Here is a 23,678-nt window from a genome sequence, read left to right on the forward strand (position 1 = left end):
TACATATATATAGAGAGAGAGAGAGAGAAAGAGAGGGAGATACACACATACACATTTTAATATATTAAATAGATTAATATTACATTCAAAAAAGGAAAACGGTTATTTTAAATTAATTTCACAATTTTAACTCATGTTTTACTTTTTACTGTAATATATAGACAGAGACATATATACAGATTTTAATATATACATTTAAAAAATTTAAATTTAATAAAGAAAATAATTATAAAATGTAATATTTCAACATTTTACTGTTTTAACTGTAATTTTTAAAAAACTTTAACTTTTTAACTGTTTTTTACACACACACACACACACACACACACACACACACATATATATATATATATATATATATATATAATATTATTATTATTATTATTATTATTATTATTATTATTATATTTTTTATCAAAAATACAAACAAAAAACTGTAATATTATGAAATATTTTAGCAATTTAAAATAACAGTTTTTTATCTCAATATACATATAATTTATTTATTTTTCATTTTAGAAGCATACTTTAAAATATAATTTATTCCTGTGATGCAAAGCTGAATTTTCAGAAATCTTTCTAATACGATTTATTATCAATGTTGGAAACAGTTGTGCTTCTTAATACTTTTTTGGAACCTGTGATTCTTTTTTTCAGGATTTTTTAATGAATAAAACATTAAAAAGAACATTATTTATTTAAAATAGAAATATTTTCTAACAATATAGATCTTTACTATCACTTTTTATCAATTTAACACATCGTTGTTGAATAAAAGTATTAATTTCTTTCAAAAAAAGAAAGAAACAATTTAGTGACCCTAGATTTTTAGACAGTGGTGTACATTGTTAGGAAAGTATATTGTTTCTATTATAAATAAATGCTGTTCTTTTAAACTTTTTATTCATCAAAGAATCCTGAAAAAAGTATCACATGCTTCCAAAATAATATTAAATAGGACAACACTGATGTTAAATCAGCATATAAGAATGATTTAAGGGTGAAGGATCTGAAGGATCATGTGACACTTAAAAAAAAAAATATATATATATATATACATATATATATATTTATATATATTTATTTTAAAGTATGTTCAAATAGAAAACCACTATTTAAAACTACAATAATATTTCGCAATATTAGAGTTTTTTTCTGTATTCTTAATCAAATAAACACAGCCTTGATGAGCAGAAAAGACTGCTTTATATACTATATAATATTTAGTCTTTAACATTGTTTTTATTTTGATAGCATAAAAGCGAGAAGTTACTGCCATGCTTGCCTGGTAAATTTCAAAATCAAGCACACGGAGTAATTTTCTCGTCCTTGTTGTTTTTCCCATCAACTAAATATACAGTATGCCTGCGGCAACACCAACCAATCACGAAAAGCACTTCAACACATTTAAACGGAATTAAATGACATAAACACGAGCGTAGATCTTGGCACCGCGGCCCCGCCCCTCTCCGCTCGGATACTCGCCAGCGTCAGGGGCCCTGGTATATGTCCACCCGACCCTCGTGCAGGATAAATGGAGACCGGAGCGGGAATATTTGACTCTTTCAGACTAATGTAAGCACTGGCAGAAGACAAAGACGGCGCTGACCCTGCTCTGTCTCGCAACGCTGCGCCTGCCTGTGTTTACATGTGTGCATCTGAGAAATAATGCAGCTCATAAAGGCAGGAAAAACTACTGGTGAATATTTGTTCTTTTCACATGGTTGTTATTCAGACTCTCCGTCACAGAGCCATTTAGAGCGTGAGATATGCACCGTCGTAACTGATAGGAAGTGTGTTTGTACTCAAGGGGGGCATAAAGGTTTTTGAATGATGGCCAGCAGCGAAGAGGAATTCTTTTTTAATATTGTTTAAAGTCAAACTGAATTTAAAATAGTCTCTGTTTACTTTTTAACACACATTCCTGCTCTTATTGTGAACGATTCATCAAATCATGTTATTACAAATTTAAAAAATCTCTTTGTAATGTTTCATCAGAGAAATGACTTTCTATTTTGGCTGATGTGACATATACTAGTACTCAATCATTCGGGTTCAGTAAGATTTTTTTAATGCTTTCATTCAGAAAGCATGCATTAAAGAATTACAAGACATTTATAATGTGACAAAATATTTATATTTCCAATAATGCTGTGGTTTTGAATTTTCTATCCTTAAAATTGTGGTTTTCACAGAAGTATGATGCAGCAACTGTTTCAACATTGATAATAAATTAATATTTCAACATTAAAAAGATGTTTTTTGAGCAGCAAGATTTCTGAGGGATCATGTGACACTGAAGACTGGAGTAATGATGCTGAAAATTCAGCTTTGGATCACAGGAATGAATTACTTTTTCAAATATATTCATGTAGAAACCAGGTATTTTATTTGTGACGATATTTCTTAATATTACTGAAATCAATAAATTTAGCCTTGGTGAGCATAAGAGACTTTTTAAAAACACTGAGAAAATTACCCCAGACTTTTAAACGGCTCACTATATTCATTTATAATGTTATTCAATAACAATTTATTTTATTTTATTTTTTGGCTGTGGATTAACATTTCACACTGCCGTTCCAACATTTGGGCTCAGCAAGATGTTTTTTAAAGAGGTTTTTTCTGCTCTTTAAGGCTGCGTTTTTTTTTAATTTAAAAATACAGAAAAAAAACAGTAATATTTTGAAATATTATTGCAATTTAAAATAGTGGTTTTCTATTTTAATATACTTTAAAATATAATTTATTTCTTTAATGCAAAGCTGAATTTTCAGCATCATTACTCCAGTCTTCAGTGTTGTGTTTTGTTTTTTGTTTTGTTTTGTTTTGTTTTGGATTAACATTTACATTTCTGTTCAAAAGTTTGGGATCAGTAAGATTTTAATGTGTTTTTTGTTTTGTTTTTTTTAAAAGTCATTTCTGCTCATCAAGGCTGCGTTTATTAGATTAAAAATACAGAAGAATCTGTAATATTCTTCTTCTTTAAAATATAATTTATTCCTGTGATGCAAAGCTGAATTTTCAACATCATTACTCCAGTCTTCAGTGTTTTGTTTTTTGTTGTTTTGTTTTGTTTTTAGTTGCTGAATTTTCAGCATCATTACTCCAGTTTTCAATGTTTTGTTTTGTTTTTTGTTTTGTTTTGTTTTTGTTTTTTGTAGATTAACATTTACACTGCTGTTCAAAGGTTTGCAATAAGTATTGCATTTACTTGATTAAAAATACAGAAAAAACAGCAATAATGTGAAATATTATTGCAGTTTAAAATAGCTGTTTTCTATTTTAATATACTTTAAAATTTAATTTATTCCTGTGATGCAAAGCTGAATTTTCAGCATTTTTACTTCAGTCTTCAGTGTGTTTTATTTTTTGTTTTGTTTTGTTTTGTTTTTGGCTGTGGATTAACATTTACATTTTTGTTCAAAAGTTTGGGATCAGTAAGATTTTAGTGGGGATTTTTTTGTTTGTTTGTGTGTTTTTTAAAGAAATCTTTTCTGTTCTTCAAGGCTGTGTTTATTAGATTAAAGATAGAGAAGAATCTGTAATTTTGTGAAATTGTATTACAATTTAAAATAGTGTTTTTCTATTTTAATATACTTTAAAATATAATTTATTCCTGTGATGAAAAGCTGAATTTTCAGCATCATTACTCCAGTCTTCAGTGTTTTGTGTTTTGTGTTTTGTTTTTTTTGTTTTGTTTGGTTTGTGCTGTTGATTAACATTTATACTGCCATTTAAACATTTGGAGTCAGTGAGATTTTTAATGTTTTTTTTTTTTTTTAAAGAAGACTTCTCTGCTCATCAAGGCTGCATTTACTTGATTATAAATACAGAAAAAGCTGTAATATTTCGAAATATTATTGCAGTTTAAAATGGTGCTTATCTATTTTAATATACTTTAAAATAGGATTTATTCCTGTGATGCAAAGCTGAATTTTCATCATCATTACTCCAGTCTTCAGTGTCACATGATCCTTCTAATATGCTGATTTATGATGTTGGAAACAGTTGTGCAGCGCAATTTTTTATTTTTTTATTTTTTTGGAACCTGTGGTACTTTTGTCAGGATTCTTTTATGAATAAAACATTAAAAAACAGCATTTGTTCAAAATAGAAATCTTTTGTGACAATATACACTACTGTTCAAAGTTTTGGGTCAGTAATTTTTTTCTTTCTTTCTTTGAAAGAAATGAATACTTTTATTCAGCAAGGATGTGTTAATAGTAAAGACTTATATTGTTCAAAGATTTCTATTTTGAATAAATGCTGTTCTTTTTAACATATCACAGGTTACAAAAAATATTAAGCAGCACAATTGTTATCACACTGATAATAAATCAGCATATCAGAATTATTTCTGAAGGATCATGTGACACTGAAGACTGAAGTAATGATGCTGAAAATTCCGTTTTGCATCACAGAAATAAATTCGTTTTAAGGTATATTAAAATAGAAAACTCTTATTTTAAAATGTAATAACATTTACTGATTTTTCTGTATTTTTAATAAAATAAACGCAGACTTGATGAGCAGAAAAAACATTAAAAATCTTACCTATCCCAAACTTTTGAACGACAATATACTTCACATGCTAATGAGAATCTGGCTCACATAGTTGATTCTGTACATTATTGTCAATCCAAAAAAAGGTTAAAATAAAATTCAAATTCACTAAACATGAAGTTATTCTCCATCAAATATTATTCTAAAGATTATGCCTTATAAGGGTTTGTCATAACATTTTTTGGTCTAACTTCCTCAGGCAAAAATCAGTTTTTATTATCTATATACACTTGGTGTTTTAGCGGCGATAGCAAGGTTAAGGCTAACAACCCTTTTAGCCCCTTTTTAGCTTGTAGGCCCCTACATCTCAAAAAGTGCCAGGTTGAGCCAATCCACCACACTCACTTGTCTTATCATCTGCCTCCTTTCTTTTTTCGCTTTACACCTACAGTATCTCTCCTTCGCATGTACGATTCTTCCCTACAAGTGCAGGGCATCTCCTTTGGCCTCAAACCTCAGGCTTTTAACTGACGTTGAAACGCTTGCTTCAACAGTCCATTACTGCAGTGATAACCCAACCCTCGTTGATTAGATGGACCGGACCACCGCAGACCAGTGTTATGGAAATTCACCAAACAAACGTCTTTGATTTTCTTGTAACAGAGCTTGTAAACGTTGCCGTGATTGACGGCGGCGAGGAAGATTTACGGCCTCCCTGAGGGGTGAATCCGAGTTGAACGTGCTATTGAGTTTTGTCAATTTCTTCCAGTTTCTCAACTGTTCAGTTTAGTTTGTTTGCCTGTAAATCTTTCAAAGTTCAGGGCTCCATTTACATCTAATGCTGCGTTTGAGCGCGATCCAGGTCCGATCGGCTTTTTGAGAACGAAGATTATCTTTCGAAAGATCGAAGATGACGCTTGATTTATTAAGCAAACAGTAGTAAGTCAGTGATCCTTTGCCAATGCGCTGGCGAACGGGGCCGTTTTTGTGACAAAGAAACATTCTTTCTCTTTTGAGAGATGAAAACCAACAGATCTTTTTTTGTCTTTTAATTTTATGTTTACGCCCGTGTACCAGTCGCCGTCAGGTTGTCTGGATGGACGGTTAAGAGGGGGCGGTAGGCGTTGTTCAGATAAGGCCTTTCAGCCATAACTTCCTCTTCTGAGTGCTCTCTTTGCATCCTTGTATGTAGGCAGACCTCCTGTCTTATCAACATGCTCTCATCCTCTCGGTTTGGTTCATCTTTAAGGCAGAGCCGTAGATTTGCGGTTGTTTTGCAAGAGCCGACACATCCCGGGCCCAACGAAAAACTGCTGAGGTGTCTTGGCAGCATGGGACACTTGCGTCATCTCCTCCCATTTATATTGAAAAACAACACTTAGGCTAGTTTCACGCTGTACGCGAAACTAACGTGGATTTATTTCGATGTCGTTCTCGTGCATAAGCAGTGCGGTGCTGAATTGCAAAAGCACTAGACTGTTATATCCTGCTTAACATGCTGAACTTAGCAGAAAGTATGAATAAAATGCACTATAAACCCATTTAGCACTGCAGTCCAATGCATTATGGGCATTTATGAAACAACATAAAATAATAGAGTGAAGTGCTCAACCAATTCTTTGAAGAAAGTGGTGTAAAAAAAAATAATAAAAAAAATTATTAAATGATTATAATAATAAATCACAACTATTAGTATAATATTATTAATAAAATATTATTATAAATAAAAGAAAAAAGAAATCATATAAGAATATGTATAAATATACCTAATTTGACATTTATTCTGACATCTTTGTATTCTATTTTAACTATTATTAGAATACAAAAGGGCATTATTTTAATTTTTTTAATTATAATTTTAATGATTCAATATAAGCATTTACGAAGGAACCTAAAATAGAGTAAACTGCTCATCCATTGTTTGAAGAAAGTGGTGTAAAAATAAACAAATACTTAAAACTTACAAATAATAAATTATAAATTATTATAATTATAAATAATATAATATTAATAAAAATATAATTATAAGTCAGAATAAATTAAATGAATACAAAGTAATAATTTAAATAAGAATATGTATAAATGTACCCAATTTGACATTCATTATGATAAGTTTTGTATTCTATTTTAATTAATAAAATACAAAATAGTATTATTTTTATTAACCTTTTTTTTAATTATTCAATATAGGTATTTATGAAGCAACATAAAATAATATAGTGAACTGGTCATCCATTGTTTGAAGAAAGTGGTGTAAAAAAACAAATTAAGTAAAATATTCTAGTAATTCTAATAATAATAAATTATACATAAATTATATTATAATAATATTAATAAAATAATAGTATAAATAAAATAAATAAGTTATAATTTAAATAAGAATATGTATAAATATACCTAATTTGACATTCATTCTAATATCTTTTTTTTTTTATAGTATGTTAATTTTTTTTATTTATTTATTTTTTTTTAATTATTCAATATAGGCATTTATGAAGTGACATAAATAACAGAGTGAACTGTTCAACCACTGGTTTGAAGAAAGTGGTGTAAAATAAATAAATAAAAAAAATAAAAAAGACTATAAATAATTGTATTATAAAAATAAAATAAATAAGTAATTATTTAAATAAGAATATGTATATTTAAGAATATTTACATTCATTCTGATATCTTGTATTATTATTATTATTTTATTATTATTATTATTATTTTATTTATTATAAAAAATATATTAATAAAAATAGTATAAATAAAAATAAATAAAAAGTAATTTAAATAAAAATATGTATAAATATATCTAATTTGACATTCATTCTGATATCTTTTGTATTCTATTTTAATTATTTATAAGTTCTTATAATTGTTTTAGATTTATATAGACATGCTTACTTTTGTTTTTTCTTGGGTCAACTTAATTGCAAATATTTTCCAGTTAATATTTTACACACTTTTACTTTTTTTTTTCCTCAGTATTAATAGTTCTTTAAATATTAAAATATATATCTCCCTTAAAAGGCATAATCATATTTGAGAGCTTCGAAAAGTTCGAAAACCCCTGATTTAAGAAGTTTTTCCTCTGCCCCTTTGGAGATTGGTATTTATTCTTAACAGATTTAATTAACATCCCTCCTCATGCGAATTAGATTTCACGACGGTCAAGTTTGTAATAATTCTCAATGTCCAACTTCCAATAACCTTAATTTATTTCCATTATTAAAAGAAATAATGCAGTAATCATTTTGTTTCCTGGATATAGTCTTAATACACGTTTCACGTAGGAGAAATACATTTCTGTCTTTGCATGTCCGATACAGGATCGAAACAACTTTTTGCACCAGCCACCAGTTCTTTTAACAATCCAAATAAGGATTGTTTTTATAAAGATTTTTTATTTTAATCACAGTGGCTCCGCACATCCTACCGGCCATCCATTTTACTGTCGCCATTCGTCTCTCCTCTGCCGTCTTATCAAGTGTTCATCAAAGAACAAACCCCTGGCCCACAGGTCTCCTTCCTCTTCACCTTGAGCCGCTCGGAGTGTGCATGTTTGCGTTTCACTGCGTTAACTTTACGCTCCCTTTGTTTTCAGTCGACAGGCTGGGAGTTATGTAACGGGCCGCCCGTAAAAGCGTGGCAAACTCCAGTGCTCTCTACTTAAGACCAACACTAGACACTAGGCCTTGTCTCTTCCTTTCTTTATGGCCATCTGTGTTAAAGCGGGGGAGGAATCGCAAGTTCAAACGCCTGCCGTTGCTTTTATGATGTCAGTGACTGAATGGATACCTCTGCAGACGCTGGTACAGGAGGACTTGGCCGAGGTCCTAATCCAAGTTTGGGGCTGCTTAGGGGCAGGGTCATTTCTCTCGGCCAGAGGGAGGCGGGTGAGTTCGCTGCCTGGGTTGGGGCGGTAGGTAACCTCTGCGCTCTTAGAGTTGTACGTCTCCCCTCGGCAGACACTTGAGGGGGGCTCATTGTTTAGGTGTGTGAAGATGAAGCACCGCGTGCTGAAGGATTATGAGATGGCTGTGTGATTTGTGGGCGGAATGTCCACAAAACCACTACCCCCACAGATGGACGCCAACTCGTACTCTCTTACATTGGGAAAGAACGGTTTCGCAAATGCGCAGTTAGCTGTCAAAACTAAACCAATTTTAATGAAGCAAATCAAAATATTGTAAACGGATGGAAATTGTACTTGATTTTGAAATTAACGTCAAAGTGTTTGTCAGACATTTTATCGAGTAAGCTGACAGAATGCTGATAAAGATGTTTTTGTGCAAACAGAAAATGGTGAAAATCTAGCTCAGTTTGATTTACTTAACACTTATGTTTGTTCGTAAGGTTTGTTTACTTAAAGGGAACCCCGGTATTGAGACCTGTATGGCTTGATATAATGTAAATGTGTAATGTAAATATGTTTTTTACTGAAACTTGTAGTAGAAAACCTTGTGCAAGGTTTATGTTGTTTTAAAAAATCCACATCGTTTTATACACATTTTAGGCTGAGATACTGCCGTGACCTGTTGCTATTTTTACTGCAATACAACTCGGAAAATAGTACTGGTACGCTGATACGTTGATCACAGCTACTGCAAAATCTTATAGATGGTGATGAATGTAAGCATAGGCTTAAACCAAATACCGTACAATCGATTTTTCCCCACATAGAGTCTAAACGCCCCCGGATATTGAGTGAAATCCACGCTGAAACTCTTTGACTAAAAAGTACAACCAAAATCTGTACAATGGGGCATTGTATCAGTATTTTATTTTCAGAGTTGTGTTAAAAATAGCAACAGGTAGCACCAGTAGCTCACCGAGTGCAACCATTTGACATCATCGAAACAATGGCGCCCCCACAGTCCAAAATATGTATAAAACGAAGTGGATTTTTTAAATGACGTAAATCTTTCATGGGTTTTCTTCTACATATTTCAGTAATAGACATCATTTACAAAATGCCGTACCACAAATTTTTCTCCACAAGGAGTCTAAACACCCCCAGATATCGAGTGAAATCCACATTGAAACTCTTCGACTGGAAATTACAATCAAAAGCCACACAATGTGGCATTGTATCAGTATTTTAATTTCCAAGTTGTGTTAAAAATAGCAACAGGTAGCACCAGTAGCTCAGAGAGTGCAACCATTTGACAACATTTGAAACAGTGGCGCCCCATTGTCCAAAATATTTATAAAACAAAGTGGAATTTTTAAATAACATAAACATTTCATGGGTTTTCTATTACATATTTCAGTAATAGACATTTACGAAATGCCGTACAACTGATTTTTTTTTTCCCACAAGAAGTCTAAACACCCCCAGATATCAAGTGAAATCCACTCTAAAACCCCTTTACTAAAAATTACAGCGAAAAGCCGCATAATGTGGCATCGTATCAGTATTTTATTTTCCTTTGTGTTAAAAATAGCAACAGGTAGCACCAGTAGCTCACAGAGTGCAACCATGTGACATCATCGAAACAATGGTGCCCCCATAGTCCAAAATGTGTATAAAACAATGTGGATTTTTTTAAATAACGTAAATCTTTCATGGGTTTTCTTCTACATATTTCAGTAAAAGACATTATTTACGAAATGCCGTATCACAGATTTTTCTCCACAAGGAGTCTAAACACCCCCAGATATCGAGTGAAATCCACATTGAAACTCTTCGACTGGAAATTACAATCAAAAGCCGCACAATGTGGCATTGTATCAGTATTTTATTTTCCGAGTTGTGTTGCAGTAAAAATAGTAGCAAGTAGCACCAGTAGCTCACCGAGTGCAACCATTTGACATCATCGAAACAATGGCGCCCCCATCATCCAAAATATGTATGTATGTATGTAAAATATGTCATATTTCATGAAATGCCGTACCACAGATTTTTTTTTCCACAAGGAGTCTAAACACCCCAGATATCAAGTGAAATCCATTCTGAACCCCTTGGCTAAAAATGACAACCAAAAGCTGCATAATGTGGTATCATATCAGTATTTTATTTTTTATTGTGTTAAAAATGGCAACAGGTAGCGTACAACCATTTGACATCATCGAAACAATAGCACCCCCATAGTCCAAAATATGTATAAAACAATGTGGATTTTTTTAAAATAGCTTAAATCTTTTATGGGTTTTCTTCTACATATTTCAGTAATAGACATCATTTACTACATGTCGTACCACAGATTTTTTTCCCACAAGGAATCTAAATGCCCTGGATATCAGGTGAAATCCGTGCAGAAACCCTTAGACTGAAAATTCCAGTCAAAAGCCGCACAATGTGGCATTGTATCAGTATTTTATTTTCCGTGTTGCAGTAAAAATAGCAACAGGTAGCGCCAGTAGCTCACCAAGTGCAACCATTTGACATCATCGAAACAATGGTGCCCCCATAGTCCAAAATATGTATGAAACGAAGTGGATTTTTAAATAACGTAAATCTTTCATGGGTTTTCTACTACCTATTTCAGTAATAGACATCATTTATGAAATGCCATACAACCGATTTTTCCCACAAGGAGTCTAAATATCAGCCCTGGATATCAGTTGAAATCCGTGCAGAAACCCTTTGGACTGAAATTTACAATCAAAAGCCGCAAAATGTGGCATTGTATCAGTATTTTATTTTCAGAGTCACGTTAAAAATAGCAACAGGTAGCAGCATCGAAAAAATTGCGCCCCCCAAAGTGGATTTTCTAAATGACGTAAATCTTTCATGGGTTTCCTACTACATATTTCAGTAATAGACATCATTTACGTTATATTAAGCCATGCAAGTCTTAATACCTGGGGTTCGCTTTAAAAAATTATAAATATAAAGATAACAATAACTATTAGTGTCCACACCAAGGCAAAATAATGTTCTGTTTATTGTATGCATGTGCTACAGTTATGTTGCCTGCCACTTTAAATGCTCTTTTAAGGCAGGATGGATTCTTATTGGCTGTCAGTGTTTTTATCATTCATCAGCTGGAAAAGAGTTTTGAAAGTAATTCCAATTATATTGGTTTCATTATTGCCATTCCAACAATATTGCCACTCAGTAAAAACTTGCATGGTACCTTAAACATCTTTTTAGTTGACGTCAACCAAGACCTCATAAGTTTCCACCAACAGGTGCTGGCTGTGTTTTGTAGTAGTTTAAATACTGTGAATTCTTATATTTAATGGCCATCCGAATCCAGTCAATTCCCGATAAATAAAATCAAGTCCTACCCAACGTTATTCACATGGAACAGCTTGTTTAAAAATTCATTACATTTAATTTCCATTACCTAGCATGTTGTCAGCTTGTTGTATGACAAGTAATTAGTCAAAGTTCTGAATACCCACTGAAGGTCCCAAGGGTTCATGAGGTAAACGGGTATCCGGTGTGTCTGCAGCATTGTAATTTGTAACATTCTCATGAATGATTAGAAATACAGCAGTATCTCTACCACTCCCTAGTCTTGTCCAGAACTGATGTGAGAGATTGATTCTGTACTCTCTGCGTTTGGCCGAAAAAAGACCTTCCTTCATCTCGCCCACTGTTCTGACACTACGCAGCTCCTACGCTGAAAACAACCAGATGTTTTACACCATTTGTTCCATAGTAGCAGAGCAAGAGCATTAATTTCAAGCCTGCGAAAAGCTTCTGAATCATGGTGTTTGGTCGACAGATGCCGGACGATCATGGACTAGACTGAGTACCATTAAAGGGCTCCACGGTGGTTTGTTTTAGTCGTTTCGGCCAGGCATCTTTAAACAGTTCCTAATACAGAGTGACATGGACCTAAAGCCTTTGAACACTGCTGTAGAACTACATTTTAAGGTCGCTTCACCCTTTAAATGATAAAAGTAGTGAGTTATCGCTTTGTTTGTCATGCTCTTAAACCCTTGAGGGGTGTTATTAAAGCGGAGAATGCCATGGAAAGAGTATTGTTAAGAGTATTTTTAAAATCTTGTAAATCCTGGTAATTTATGTCACCCTTTTCCCAGAGAATGTCACCCCTCCCTTATGGTTTGCATTTGGGGCCGAGCAGCAATGGACGGATGCGTGTACCTGTAATAGGGACTGTTTAACACCCCCTCCTTCTCTTCATCTTTCTCCCCCCCCCAAATCCCTCTAGTCAGGATTTACTGTGCTGACCTCCCAACTCTCTGGTTCCCTTCCCGGGAGCCGAGGGCCTTCCCAGGCTCCCAAACCCTTGGTGTCAGAAGCTTGTAGCATTTAGTGGCTATGCCCCGTTTTTTTTCCCCCATCCCAGGCACTGCGTTTAATCAGTCCAGGCCTGAGGTGATTTGGTTTTAATTCTAAGGGGTGGGCCGGATTTGACGGTGTGATTGAAGGCAGTGATAAATGGGAAGGCGGAGGGGGGGGCGGCGCATACGCCTGGTACAAACTCCATTATGGGTATTACTTCATTTATTAAAGTGGGACCAGGCTTGTTTGCGTGTTTCGCACAAGGTTCAAATCCAAAACCTGACCCACAAACATGCATTTCAGCATGTTATAGATCTTAATATAAAATAGATGGTTCTCAAAGGTTGTGGCGAGAGGTTGCACTGACATGAACCTCTATGAACGACCAACATTTTTCAGTTTCCTGTCACTTCGTTCAACTGTGATTTGCAACAACCTTCTTAGTTGGCCACAATTTTGTGGTCACAACTGAAAGGTGCACCTCAAAATATTTTCTTTTCGCCAGACTTTAAGGCTGGCTTGCATGTATCCTTCATGGATAACTTAATCCTGCAATACACTGTGAAAAAAATAAATCCAATGTAACAGGCCATCTAGTAAGTGCTGTGCAGGTAAACCTCACTCCCCTGATCTGATAAAGTGCATTAAGCCCAAAGTATACTTCATTTCTGTACAGTTCAGTGTGTAGCCTTTGAAATTATACTCCTTTTAAAACACTGAAACACAGGCATTTGACACATGCTCTAGAAAGCTTCGTTTTTAGTCCGGTGTCTGTGCTATTTTTTTTCTCCACACGTTATCACCAATAAAATAGTCTTTGTTTTTTTTTTAAATATACTTGAGGCTCTTTCATAACCCCCCTGACACTAGAACTTGTCAATACATTGTTGTTGTTATTCCATCTCTTTCCACTCTTTGTTTTTTACTGTGAAACATGGCCTGGGCCAGTGTTGCCACCTTGTGGAACAATTCATTAGTGCAAAACAAATTCAATTTACAAAAATCGGGTAGTGTGTGTGTATCAGAGGCCAGCTTGTAAGAACTGAACAATTGAGGCTAGAGGATACAGTCTTTAGCATTAGCGTGCCCACCTCCCATGCCAGCAACCTGGGTCCCACTCGGAACAAGAACGAGGCGGGGCGGTTAGTACCGGAGAAGTTACGTGTACATGTAAAAAGTGAAGTATACTTTGTGCTCTAGCAACACACACTAGATGTTACAGTATTTAGCGCCCTTGTTAGTGCACCCAGTTGCCATGCTGGAAGCACCGGTTCGAATCCAGCTCTAAGTGAGTGAGCGAGGGGAGTAGTACCAAAGAGGGTGACGCTGGTGCCGTGACCCGGATGGGAGTGAAGTTTGGGCGGGTGAGTGTAACAGAGGCCAGCTAGTAAGCGCTGTGCAGGTAAACCTGATCTCACCCCTGAGCTCAAGAGGCTCACTAGTGACCTTGTTAGTGCACCCACCACTCCTCTGATCTTAACAGGTGAACTAGAGACAGATGCTAGAGGCTGTGGTATTTAGCGACTTTGTTAGTACACCCGCCTCCCATGCCGGAAATGCAGGTTAGAGTCCTGCTCGAAGTGAGGGGAGTAGAACCGGAGGGATTACATTAGTGCCATGACCCGGATGGGAGTGAGGTTTAGGGGGGTGAGTGTAACAAAGGCCAGCTAGTAAGTGCTGTGCATGTAAGCCTTACACCCCTGATCTCAAGAGGCTTGCTTGCGACCTTGTTAGTGCACCCACCTCCCATGCCAGAAACGCCAGTTCAGATCCTGCTTAGAGTAAGCGAGTGCCGGATACTAGAGGCTGCGGTTTTTAACGTCCCTGTTAGTGCACCCACCTCCCATGCCGGAAACGCTGGTTCGAATCCCGCTTGGAGCGTGTGAGCAAAGGGAGTAGAACCCAAGGGGTTGCATTGGTGCCGTGACCCGGATGGGAGTGAGGGATAGGGAAGTGGGTGGATTGGAGGCCAGACAGTGAGTGCTGTGCAGGTAAACCTCATTTCCTTGATCTCAAAAGACGCACTAGCGACAGATTGCAGAGGCTGTAATCTTTAGCGTCCTTGCTAGCGCACCTGCCTTTCATGCTAGAAACAGCGTTTCAGATCCCGCTCAGAGCAAGTGAGTAAAACTGAAGGGGTTATATTGGTGCCGTGACCCGGATGGGAGTGAGGTGAGGGGGGCGGGGTGAGTGTAACTTACCAGCTAGTAAGTGCTGTCATTCTCCTGATCTCAAGAGGCGTGCTAGCGACAGAAACTAGAGGCTGCAGTCTTTAGTATGCTTGCTGGCAAACTTCCCACTTCACATGCTGGAAACTCTGATTCGAATCCCGCTCTGAGCAAGTGTGGTCAAGTAGAATCGTAGGGGTTATAGCAACATGCTAACACCAGTTGCATATAAATTCTCTTGCGTGTTATTTGTGTAGCTCAGAGTTATTACCTGTATAAAACTCTCTAGACTGGTGACTTAGGATGTCTCTATGCTTTGTGGATAAAAGCTCAGTAAAAAAATAAATCCAAAATGGCTGAGGTAGGGTAATGTTGAAAAAAAAAATTCATTCAACACTGACAGTTATGAAATTTAAGATGTAACGGTTAGGATAAAAACAGTTCTGTGCCACTTAAAGTGGACTGTTTTAATCAGTATTTATTTAACTTGTCAAAATATGGAGCTGTTAGCGCAGTAACATACTAATGCTAAACTCTATTGAAATCAGTTGTAAATTGAGTCTCCTGTGCACAGTTTGTTTTGCGTGAGTTACCACCTACATAAAACAATCCAAATAGGTCTCTCATGATGTTCCGTGTCCATTTCAATGCTGGGTAGCAAGGCTCACAATGTTTTGGAATGGAGTTCGAGTATATCCTCCCATGGGGCAAATCTGAACCTGTGTGTGTTCCGCGTACATGCTCAGCAGAAGTGGATGAGGCATCTCTGTCTGTGTTTTATGGAGTGTAATTGTGCGCTGGGAGGCACTGCCCTCTATTTCTCCTCTTAATGGCTGTTTGTGTGTTGTTTTAGTGGCAGATTTACGTGTGGGACGGGCAGTGAGGGGCGGGTTGATTTACAGCTGACTGTGGCTTTGGCCTCACTGGTTATGTGTGTGTGCACGCTGTCACTGTGTGTGTTCCAGGTGATTGTGCAGTCTGGCCGCCAGCCCAGCGTGTTGCAGAAACTGTGTCAGCTGCCATTCCAGTATTTCAGCCACCCGCGACTCATCAAAGTGCTCTTCCCCTCGCTCATCTGCGCCTGCTACAATAACCTGCAGAACAAGGTCATCCTGCAACAGGAAATGAGCTGTGTGCTGCTAGCCACCTTTATACAGGTAAACCGCTCTGACTTCACATCATCACTCATGCTACTTAGATTTTGTTTCACGAACATGTCTGCAAACTCTATTCTTGCTGTTTGATTTAACAGTGATTTGCACCTGCAAAACAAATGGAAGTCGTTGGAAACACATCTACCAAATAAATCTCGTAACGCTTGAGATTCGCTTGGCGATATTCAAATTTTAACAGTTAAAATCACACATTGCGATGTTATCAACGTTCTCCAAAAATAAAAATAGAAATTCAGAACTTCAGTACTCGTAATTTTATCTGAAGTGTGTAATTTCTATGCCTCTAGTGTAGCCAAACTGACTAGCAATAATAATGAATTCTTCCATTGGTCAGACAAACAGATAGACACGCCCCCAAAATAATGTTATTGGTTCCTCCAAAATACACTGTTTCACTTTTCAGGCGAATCAATATCGGAGGCATCATTAAATAGAGTAAACAATGAAAAATGTTCATTTTTATTTGGTGATTTCCAGATTTTAGCACTCAATCTTGCACATTGCGATATTCAGTTTTTTCAACTTTATCAAAAACAGAAATTCAGTATTTTATTTAAAAACTGTTTGCTGATATTTAGATTTTAACAGTTAAATTCGCACATTGTAATATTTAATTTTATTCTTTTTCGAAAACTCAAAAAAATGAAATTCAGTACTTCAGTACTTATTTTTTTCTAAACTGTGTAATTTCTATGCCACTAGTGTAGCCAAACTGACTAGTAAAAATAATGTTTTTCAAACAGGGTTCCTTTAACACTTCTCCCATCTTCCATTGGTCAGACAAACTGATAGTCCCGCCCCCCAAAAAACTTTATTGGTTCATCCAAAACACACTGTTTCACTTTTCAGGGGAATCAATATACAGCTTTTTTTAAACTATTTTTTTTGCAGATTAAGCATCACTAAATGGAGTAAACGATGAAATATGCTAATTTTTGTTTTACAAACATGTTTCTGACAAATGTATTCCAGCTATGACAACCGAAAATCGTTGGAAACACATTTACCAAATCTCAGAAACAGAAACGCTGCTTTATTCACAAACCTTTTTTCTGCAATATTCAGATTCTTTGCTTAAATTAAAATCGCAAATTGCTATTGTGCACACCCCTTAAAGGAATAGTTCACCCAAAAATGAACACACAAAAAAAAAAATTTATGTTATTATTTACTCATGTCATTCCAAATCTGTATAAGCTTCTTTCTTATGTTGAACACATAAAAAAATATTTCAAAGAACCCATCTTCCATTGGTCAGACAAACAGATAGTCCTGCCCCCAAAATAACGCTATTGGTTCATCCAACGCACATTGTTTTAATTCTCAGGGGAATCAATATACAGCTTTTAGTTGTAAGTTGATATTTATCAGGGATAGACCAAACTTCTGCACCGTGTGCATCACTAAATGGAGTAAACAAAGAAATATGTTCATTTTTGTTTTACAAACATATCTGGAATTCTATGTTCCAGCTATGACACTGACAGCAATTTGCAGCTGCAAAATAACTGAAAGTCAACGGAAACACATTTACCAAATAATTCTCATAACACTTTGGATTCAAACGCTGCTTATTTAAAAACTGTATTCCGATATGTAGATTTTAACAGATACATTGCACATTGCAATGTTCAATTTTAACTTTGTCGAAGCTCAAAAAATAAAATTGAAATTGAGTACTTCAGTACTCATAATTTTGTCTGACTTCTGTCATTTCTGCACCGCTAATGTAGCTAAACTGAATTATAGTTATATGAATGTTATATGAATTGAATTGTAGCTCTCAAAATTATACATTCCAGCTATGACATTGACAGCGATTTGCAGCTGTAAAACAACTTTAAGTCATTGGAAACACATTTACCAAACAAATCTTGTAACACTTAAGATTCAAACACTGCTTATTTTAGAACTGTTTGGTGATTTTTAGATTTTAGCACTCAAAATTGCACATTGCGATAGTCAACTTTAAACTTTATTGCAAACAGAAAGTCATGAGTACTTCAGTACTCAGTGTGTAGTTTCTGCACCGCTACTGTAGCCAAACTGACTAGAAAAATTTTTTTCAAAAAGGCTTCATTTTTTTCATTCAACCCTTCTCCCATCCTAGATTGGTCAGACAAACTGATAGTCCCACCCCCAAAATAATGCTATTGGTTCATCCAACACACATTGTTTCACTTTTCAGGGGAATCAATATACAGCATTTTCAGACAAAATTTTGCGGCATAAGCATCACTAAATGGAGTAAACAATGAAATATGTTAATAGTTGTTTTACAAACATGTCTCTGAATTATATATTCCAGCTATGACAACAGAGTCATTGGAATCACATTTACCGAATCTCAGGAACAGATGGGAATGAAACACTGCTTTATTCACAAACTGTTTTTGCAATATTCAGATTATTTGCTCAAGTGAACACCCCTTCAAATAAAAAAAATTGTCATTTATTTACTCACCCTCATGTCGTTCCAAACGTTTGTAAGCTTCTTTCTTATGTTAAACACAAAAGATGTCCGTCCCCATTGACTTCCATAATAAGGTAAAAAATACTATGGAAGTCAGTGGTGACCATTAACTGTTTGATTACCAGCATTCTTCAAAATATTTTCTTTTGTGATCACCGTAAGAAAGATACTTGTGCAGGTTTGGAATGACATGAAGGTGAGTAAATGATGATTTTCATTTTTGGTTGAACTGTCTTGAGATTTACTGTGCAATAATGTTTGCAATAGACTAATCAATAAAATTCAATGTATGTGTATGTGTACGTCTATCATTTATCCAATGTGAAAATACTTTATTGTATCCCATTTAACATATTTTCTAACAATAATTATACATTGTTATAGTAATTGAACTGGAATCAAATCATGCCCAAATTTTACATTTCATGACGCATTGCATCTTTTAGTAAAACATGAACAATTTACGTTGGAAATTTATTTTTTAAACCTAAATGCAAGTTATTGGTCTTTTCCCTGGGAATCGAACCCATGACCTTTTTGTTGCTAGCGCCCCCCACTAAAAGAAGCAGCTTCCTTTCCTCAGATGGATGGTTTCCTCTGTCTGTTTGAGTGGATTTACCTGCCACTACTTGAGCCTCCTGTAAACACCCTCTCCCTTCATCTTGTTCCTGACAGCGCTCTCCACACCACAGCACCGCTGCCATTACTTACACAGAGATTAGATCCAACTCTAACAAGGACAGGGAATCAGCAACTTCTTCAAACAATGGAAAGGCACTGACACTGACAAATCCATTTTATTCAAAAGCCAAAAATAAAAAGCAAATTTGGTCTTTCTCAGTTTAATCTGAAGAATTCCTACACCACTAGCATAACCAAACGTAACATTTAATTAATACAAATGCATATTCAGCTGGGTCAGATGATTTTTTTTCGCCACAAACATCACCAAATCGAATAAATAATAAAATCTGTTGACTTTGTGTAATCTAGGACTGTGCAACCAACGAGAACCAATCGGACAGCAAAGCTTCACATCCAGGTAAGTCTATATTAAGCTTGTTAGAGGAAAAACAAGGCTATTTGCTGTAGCATCATTTTTTTTTTTTTTTTGCTTAAATGCAGGTATGCATTTAAAATGTAGTTTGCTTTGTATAAAAGATACAATTTCCCAACCCTCATATTGTTTTCCAGAGTTTATTTTGCCTGAAAATTAGCTAAAACTTACTGACTTTGTTCATACAGTGTATAAAAAAAGATTTGGATTATTTTTTAGGATTCTTCCTCTATATCTTATCAATACCTTTTGATCAAAAACCCCTACCAAAATGAAAATCTTATCAGTTTGTTTTCATTCGGTTATCTTAGGTTTTGTATTTATTTTTGGAACTGATTCATTGTAGGCCTCATGAGCTTATGCACTTCAGTTTTTTTTTTTTTTTTTTTTTTTTTTTAGTGAACACTGCTAAAATTATCCACAAATAATGCTTTTACACTCAAAAACTGAAGTGCGTAAGCTCAGATGAGTGAGCCCTACAATCAGTAAGTTCCAAAAACGTATTAAGAGTAAAGAAGTCTACTAAAAGTTTGAGAGATTAAGAGATTGAGAGATTCACAAGCATTTTTTTGTAAGGGAACACCAAATTAGGTATTGGATTTTCAGTGCAGGACAAGGGTTAAATACACATATTATACATTTGAAATGGGATGTTTAGGATTGTCAAATGGATTCAGAAATCCACATATTCCCCTCTTAAGTGCGTTAGTTAAAAATAAACGTCTTTATTGCTCACAAAAGGATCCTTCTCTCTGCAATTGATTTAATGCTTTACTTCCTATGTCAGTTCTAAAGCTCTGATCTTTTCCCCCCATCAGAGAAGGGCCTGGCTCCTCTGGACTACTGCGAGCTCTCCAACCGCTTCCCCAGAGACCAGTGGGACGCCGCACTTCAGTTCTTCCTCAAGAAGCAAGAGGAGTGAGCGAGCGCAGAGCAGTCGTTTACAAGAGCACATTACACACATTCACGATAAGCCGAAATGTACACTTTACAGTGCAAAGCTGTGCCGGAGGGGGTTTAGGGTACGAACGATGCCGGTAATCAGACCTTCATCCAAGCCGTCAATCAGTAGTGAGGCATTCCTAGTAATTATCCAGTAACTCTATGTTAACGTATATCTTAGCGCACACTGAAATTATACTGACTTGTATTTCTAAGCAATAGAATGTTTACAGGATTTTACCTTAAATACATTTTTGGACACATTCATAGTGATCTTGTGTTTCACAAAAGAGCAAGTCCCTTTCTAAGCTTTCTGCAGTTTTCAGATTGAAGAATTTTCTGGTTAGTTTAAATGTTAAGTTTGAGTTTGACTGTAATTGTGTTGTTTTGTAAATAAAAGATATTGAGGAATGATGGAGAATAAACAGAAGCACTCGTTTAATTTAAGGAGAATGACGAGTTACCTCATCCATGGTTTTCTTGTTCCAATTTGTTTCTATGCATAAAGTGGAGGATTCTTCCTGTAGCTGACGTTTTGATTTTTAATCAATTCTGTTGTTGTTGTTGTTGTTGTGATTCTTTGCTTGTTCGCTTTTTTTATACTGTAATTTATACACAGTGAAGATAGGTTCTACACATTTTTGCCCTTTGTTAATGCATTGAAGCACTTAAGTTTAATTTAAAAAATGGATAAGTTTAATAAAATGTTTAATACCACATAATCTTTGAGTTTTTTCATTGCTTTGAAATATTGTTCACCAGAATGTTTTGAATATGTATGTGGTCAAGAGAGTCCCTAATTTTTTTAAGTCTGAGACCACTGAAGAAATTGCTTCTTTTTTGGGGTTTTCTAATTTAATACATGTTTTTAACTTGCAAACTAGTGTAATTTGAACATAAACAATGTTGTTCTTCAGAACGGTTTGAGATTGTATGTTTTTGATTTTGAAAAACTCCTAAAGCTCTGTTTATTTCCAGTTTTAAATTAGACTTTTAATCTTAGATTTAAATGTGGTCTCAGACGTTGGATCCCTCTGTAAATTCGGTTGCGCTTTATTTTACAGTCCTGTTACTCATGTACATGTACTTGATATAGAAATTACAACAACTAGGTACTAAACCTAACCCTAACCCATGTAGTTATTTAATATGTGGCCCTGGACCACAAAACCAGTCGTAAGTAGCACGGGTTTATCTGTAGCAGCCATAGTCAACAATACAATGTAAGGGTCAAAATGATCGATTTTCCTTTTATGCCACAAATCTTTGAGATATTAAGTAAAGATCATGTTCCATGAAGATACTTTGTAAATTTCCTACAGTAAATATATCAAGACTTAATTTTTGATTAGTAATGTGCTTTGCTACGAACTTCATTTGGACAACTTTAAAGCGATTTCTAATTATTATGATTTTGCACCCTCAGATTTCAGCATTTCAAATAGTTGTATCGCAGCCAAATATTATTTATTCAGCTTTCATATGATGTATAAACCTCAGTTTAAAAACCCTTATGGTTTTGTGGTCCAGGATCACGTATTACCAGTACTTTCCTAGGTAGGTACACTCCAAGTACATGTAAGCACGTACTGTAAAATTGTAAAAAGTGCAACCAATTCTGCAGCTTGCATTTAAAATGTATCGATTATAATCAAACTATTTTACACTATTCCCATGCTAAGGTTATTTTTTACAAAAGTAGGCCTACTGTTTTTATTATAACTACAGAAACAGTTCTATAAAAATAAGGAACATGGGATGTTTTAATTGAGAGCTTTTATAGGCTAGCTTGCTAATTTATTCGCCGGGAAACACATTGGAGGAACCTGCAATGTGGGTTAAACTGCATTGTAAAAGGGTTGTGGCCTCCTAACCAGGGTCCTCACTGGCCCTGGGGCATCACAAACAGCCTGCTGTTCTTCCGCTCAATCCTTCTCTCTCTCTCACTCAGTCTGTATACACTCTTTCTGCCTTTTCTGTACCTGTGTGAGTCACTGCAGCTCCACGCCGCCGCCGCTACTGAGTCACTCAGTACACCGGTATGTCAACACGCGTTGAAGCCTCTGGGTCAGACCCACCTCCAGTTTCATAAAACTATCAGTTCTGCACCAAATGTGGAAAAAATATCAATTAAGGTCACTTGGATTGTCTGAGACTTTTTTAATATATTACTTTTAATTTCAGTCTCGTAAAACGGATGTATTTTATGCGAGATCTAGTTGGTTGGGTGTATATGTGACAACTTGAATGGGAGCTGTTTTTATAGACCATTCAGTTATTTGCTATTCCAAAACCATCTGAGATCTTGACGTCTTCGTGATTTTGGCAGACTGAGGTGAACTCGAACAGAAGAACGCTGTGGCCCTTTTCGTCCTGTCAGCTAATGAATCATGAGCGTTCATGTTTTTGAGATGAATTTGTTTGCAAAATCTGTTGTCTGAATGTCACTGAAATGCTCCTCTAATTTTCTACATTTAATTAAGAAATGCGGTGAACGTGTGAAGATGAAACGTTCTTATAAGGATTTTATAGCTGTAAAAATACCGCCTTTAGAAATACACATCAAGAAGTACAGATTAGCAATATCATTTTAAACTAATTCGCGCTTTTTGTTGTGTGGGAAAATGCGTAAAAGATGACGTACTGACAATTCAGACAATTATTTGCGTACATTATTACGGCTTTAATTAATCGTAATCGTATTTAAATAGTTAAATAGCTTGTTTTTGGCTTGGTTGAGTAAAAATTAGACTTCTGTCTAATTTTAAGCAGCCTAAATTAAACTTCATATTGTCGGTTTTCTTTAATACATTTTTATTTTTCCAATTTCCCCCCCAGTTGATTTTCCCATGCCTCGTCAATTTTACGAGCCGTTTATAAAGTTTATATGTAAACGAAGTTTATTTTTTAGGTTAATACATTTTTTACAAGAGGCAAAAAAAAAACAAAATATGCTTGAAGAAAAGCCCTGAGTGTGTTTGACATTTCTTGCCTGTTGTCAGCATCCAAAATATTTAGATCTAGATTATTTCGTTCTATTTCAAGGTTTGAGCTTGTCTATATTGTGACAGTTTTCAAAATAATTGTAAGGAATAATTTAAACATGAATGCATGAGCTAGCAGACGACATTTCCATAAAGGGACATGTGTTGGTTGTTTAGCTTTA

The 23,678-nt window shown here is 35.2% G+C and overlaps 1 protein-coding gene across 4 annotated transcripts in view; it reads left to right on the forward strand.

The window, feature by feature from the left end:
* Window positions 1–21,112, forward strand: part of scaper (S-phase cyclin A-associated protein in the ER) — a 177,972-nt gene extending 156,860 nt beyond the window's left edge. For all 4 annotated transcript variants that reach the window (XM_051099424.1, XM_051099426.1, XM_051099425.1 and 1 more), the window contains 3 exons: window positions 15,831–16,022; window positions 19,507–19,555; window positions 20,389–21,112. In XM_051099424.1, the coding sequence (XP_050955381.1) occupies window positions 15,831–16,022; window positions 19,507–19,555; window positions 20,389–20,492 (345 nt within the window). In that variant the 3' untranslated portion in view covers window positions 20,493–21,112. The remainder of the gene's footprint in view (window positions 1–15,830; window positions 16,023–19,506; window positions 19,556–20,388) is intronic.
* Window positions 21,113–23,678: the final 2,566 nt, after the last annotated feature.

The sequence above is a fragment of the Labeo rohita genome, chromosome 25 (genome assembly GCF_022985175.1).
Source record: "Labeo rohita strain BAU-BD-2019 chromosome 25, IGBB_LRoh.1.0, whole genome shotgun sequence".
Taxonomy (NCBI): domain Eukaryota; kingdom Metazoa; phylum Chordata; class Actinopteri; order Cypriniformes; family Cyprinidae; genus Labeo; species Labeo rohita.